The 4,181-nt window shown below is 42.7% G+C and overlaps 1 protein-coding gene across 1 annotated transcript; it reads left to right on the top strand.

Moving 5' to 3' along the window:
* The first annotated feature begins 866 nt into the window (after positions 1–866).
* LOC131403596 (olfactory receptor 2Z1) lies at positions 867–2,891 on the top strand. The gene has a single exon (XM_058538013.1). The coding sequence runs from the start codon at positions 1,494–1,496 to the stop codon at positions 2,433–2,435; it is 942 nt and encodes a 313-aa protein (XP_058393996.1). The 5' UTR covers positions 867–1,493; the 3' UTR covers positions 2,436–2,891.
* The last annotated feature ends 1,290 nt before the right edge of the window (positions 2,892–4,181 follow it).

Genomic DNA, 4,181 nt, shown 5'->3' with positions numbered 1-4,181 from the left:
TTTTGTTGTTAGAAATTTCTTCATTAGGATGAACCACACAGCTGGGCTTACTAACATCCACTTCCCAGCAGCAGGAAGCAGTTAGTTCTACTGCGTCCCTCTCATAGAAGCTCTTCAGATACTGAGGGCACCTGTCACCTGTCCCAAGAGGCTTCCCTGACCATATCCTGTGGAGTCCCCAGCCATTTCCTACAGAATGTTGTACTCACTTCCCTCACTGAACTTCCCTCTATCACATAGATCTTGTCTATTTATGTCCTTGTCTGTCATTGGTATCCTGGTGGAGACTGTGGGGTCCTGGGAAGCAGGGAGCTTGCCCAGGTGGTTCAACTCTGAATTAGTGTGTGACTAATTTTGTTGAATGTATGGGTGAATGGCTGGTTGGGGGCTTGGATGTGATAGGAAAGTTAGGATGGTGAATAACTAAAGACAGCTTTAAAGGCCATCTGAGTGAGGATGGCAGCCTTAGGACAAAGAGTTTCCGTGAGACCCTCAAGAGAACGCACTTGCCTTTAAATGGCCAGTCTTGCTGCTTTCCTATCTACATACAGTTGGGGATGGACATCCTTTCTGTCGTGCATTGTCCATTGTTGGAGTTGTGGGTGATGTATGGTATTCCAGGGCAATCTGGGTTTGCCGGGGGCGTGGAGTTGCCAAGGGAATTAAGCATTCCGGATTTAAGTATGCAGCTCTTTCTGGTCCATGCTCATCTTTCTTGTTCACCTCATTCACTGGGGCAATATTGATTAGAGACTCACAATCTTCTAGACCTAGTGTCTTACCCTAGTCCTTGAAATTGAGTCAGACTACCCACAGGTCACTACTCTCCCATCCAATGCAGCAAAGTCACCAATAATAGCTGAGCTGATTGGCAACTGTCCCTCACCCAACCCCAGTCCATTTGACCTCCAACCTGCTGTCACCCAAGTTCCTCTCTGGTTCACACTCCCTAGATTCACAGTCTGAATTCACAGATTGACCCCAGTGCTGGCTCTTCATAGATTTCTCTTTGCTCCAGATTCTCATCCAGGCGTTTGGACTCAGGCCCTCCTCTCTGTTTTCTTACTTGCTTTTTTACTTCAGCTTCATCATCACCTATTTTACATCCCAGTCTTGGAATCTCACCTCTTCTTTGGCCCCAGGACCATCGGGATGAGGGATATTGAAACATTCAATTGTGTCTATGTTACTGTCGTTGACTTGGACTTCACAATTTGGACTACAAGCGTCAGTGGGTAGCTGACTGGGGTGTGGCCAAATATCTTGCTTAGAGAATCAAGTTGCTGCTCTCCCACCCCATGCCTGTGACAGACATCACTCATTGATTGTGGCGTTGGTCCTACTGATTCTAGCTGTGACCTCATCAGTCTTCTCAAGGCACCACTCTAGACAGCCACTACCAGTCGATGGCCTTTGCCAGGTGGGATGAAAATTATTTGCTTCTTGATATAGGTCTCCTGTTGTTTCTTCAGCAAAGATATGTTATGTAAAACATGGGGGATGTGAATCAATCAGTGGCGTCTGACTTCATTCTTGTGAGTCTCTTCAGTCGCTCAGGGTCACATCAGCTTTTCTTCTCCCTGGTGGCTGCCATGTTTATCATGGGCCTTCTGGGCAACACCCTTCTGCTATTTCTGATCCACATGGACTCCAGGCTCCACACACCCATGTACTTGCTGCTCAGTCAACTCTCTCTGTTTGATATTGGCTTCCCCTTGGTCACTATCCCCAAGATGGCATCAGACTTCTTGCAAGGAGAAGGTTCCATCTCCTTTGGGGGTTGTGCAGCTCAAATATTCTTCCTGATGCTGATGGGTGTGGCTGAGGGCATCCTGTTGGCCCTCATGTCCTATGACCGTTATGTTGCTGTGTGCCACCCCCTGCAGTATCCTCTGCTCATGAGGCGCCAGGTGTGCCTGCTCATGGTGGGCTTCTCCTGGTTGGCAGGTGTGCTCAATGCCTCCATCCAGACCTCCATCACTCTGCACTTCCCCTACTGTGCCTCCCGCATCGTGGACCACTTCTTCTGTGAGGTGCCAGCCCTGCTGAAGCTCTCCTGTGCAGACACCTCTGCCTATGAGTTGGCACTGTCCACCTGGGGGGTGCTGATCCTTGTGCTTCCCCTTTCCCTCATTGCCACTTCCTACGGCCATGTGTTGGGGAGCGTTCTACGCATGCGCCCAGAGGAGGCCCGAAGCAAGGCCTTGACCACCTGCTCCTCGCACATCACAGTAGTGGGACTCTTTTATGGAGCGGCCGTGTTCATGTACATGGTACCAGGTGCCTACCACAGCCCACACCAGGACAACATGGTCTCCCTCTTCTACAGCCTTGTCACCCCCACACTCAACCCCGTCATCTACAGTCTGAGGAACCGGGAGGTGCGTATGGCTTTGGTCAAAGTGCTCAGCAGAGCTGGATTCAGGCCAGAGTGATGACCATGCAGGGGGCTACTGGCTCATCCCAGTGGTCCTCCATCACACCATCTCCCCAAAGCACTAATTTGTGGTGTAGCTGCTAAGGCCTATGTTGAAGACAAGTGTCTTTCCACCTTCTTCGCATCCCATGATGAGCTGGGCTCATGTTTTCTCCCATGGACTTGTGTAAATCAACCGTAGCAGTCCCAATCACTCTTGTTATATTCCTTAGTACTATTTACACAAATTGAAGAGCCTACTTTGTAAAGTTGAGATCTCCTTGTTATTGAATTCATAGTTATAGTAGTAATAATTAACATTTGTTGACGAATTTGTATGCTAAATGAGTGTTACTTTGTCCTCAAGACAATTTTCAGGTGTAGGGACTATCATGTTTTATATGTAAGAAAAAAAAAAAGACTCAAAAAGGGAAGACAACCCAACAATGGTCGTACTTCCGGAAAGAGGTAGAGCTGGGACTTCAATCCATGATCATTTGATGCCAAAGACAGTCCCCAACCACTGTGCAGTTTCACTGCCCAGCAGAGATGCACTGACTGCCATAGGTTAGAGTGTGCGTGTGTGTGTGTAAAGATGGAAAACCACGCATATCATTTTCTTTAATGAAATATGGAGTTCTTCATTTAGAAGATTAAAAATAAATGCTCTATGTTTACTTCTAAGTCCAGCCTTGAAATCAGTTTAAAACCAGAGCAACTGAAACAAAAAATCCAGAGCACAAACATTGAATATAAGCCATTCATTAGTTTGCACCATGTGTTATCATATATTTCAGCCTCCTTAATTTTGTCCCTGACTAGGTAGCTAAAAATAAATTCTTGAATTTTTAAAAAGAGATTTAAAATTATATATTTCCAGGAATATAATGTTTGCTTTTTCCTTTGTTCCCTCCTGCTTTTCTTGAGATTCTTTTTTTTCTAATTTCTTCAAATTCAAGATTAAGTTAAACATTTTTCATCAATTAAAAAATATTTTAGATGAGATATGTCTACTCAATCACTTTAGTATGTATTCTTCAATGTTTCCTGTATGGTAATTCTGTGCATTTTTTACTATTTTATAAAAAAATATTTAAAAGGTATTTTTAAAGTTTCCTGTATTGAAGCAGTTTATCCTTAATTAAAATTTATATTATTTCGTTGTACTCAGATAGTTTTCTTTGGATTGTTTCCATTTAAAGGAATTAAGTTTTTCTTCCATCATCTAAACATATGGTCAAATTTTGTTAGAGACCATAGACTCTAAAATATGTATTCAGTTTATGCAGAAGATAGATTTGATATACATCAAATAGATCTACTACACAAATAATACATTTAGATAATCGTTATGAATAATTTTATCTAGTTGAATTGGTATAGTCTGCGAAAGGTGAATTAAGGTTTTATGTACTCTTAAAATTCACTTTATTTCTTTTCTTTTATGCGGAGGAATTTTTATTTGCCTCTGAGATTTGCAACACTTCATGACATCTTTAAAGTTAACTTGTTTAATTCTTTTAATCATGAATTCAGTCCTGTTGGATGATAATGAACTGATCTAGCAGAGGCTTTGTTGAAAACCTGAAGAAATCATAAACATCAAAGAAGTTAGGTTTGTCCACACACCACTCAAAGTACGAGATAAAGATCGTTTTTCAAGTGGTCTTTAATAAAGCTATATGATACATGCAAAAGTAATTTATAAAATTTATACCAAAAAAAGAAAAGGAGGACTATCTAACCAATTTCCTTGAGGCTAGAG

Source organism: Diceros bicornis, unplaced genomic scaffold (genome assembly GCF_020826845.1).
Source record: "Diceros bicornis minor isolate mBicDic1 unplaced genomic scaffold, mDicBic1.mat.cur scaffold_73_ctg1, whole genome shotgun sequence".
Lineage (NCBI taxonomy): Eukaryota > Metazoa > Chordata > Mammalia > Perissodactyla > Rhinocerotidae > Diceros > Diceros bicornis.
Note: the sequence above shows the minus strand (reverse complement) of the source record. Positions and strands in the feature narration are given on the sequence as shown.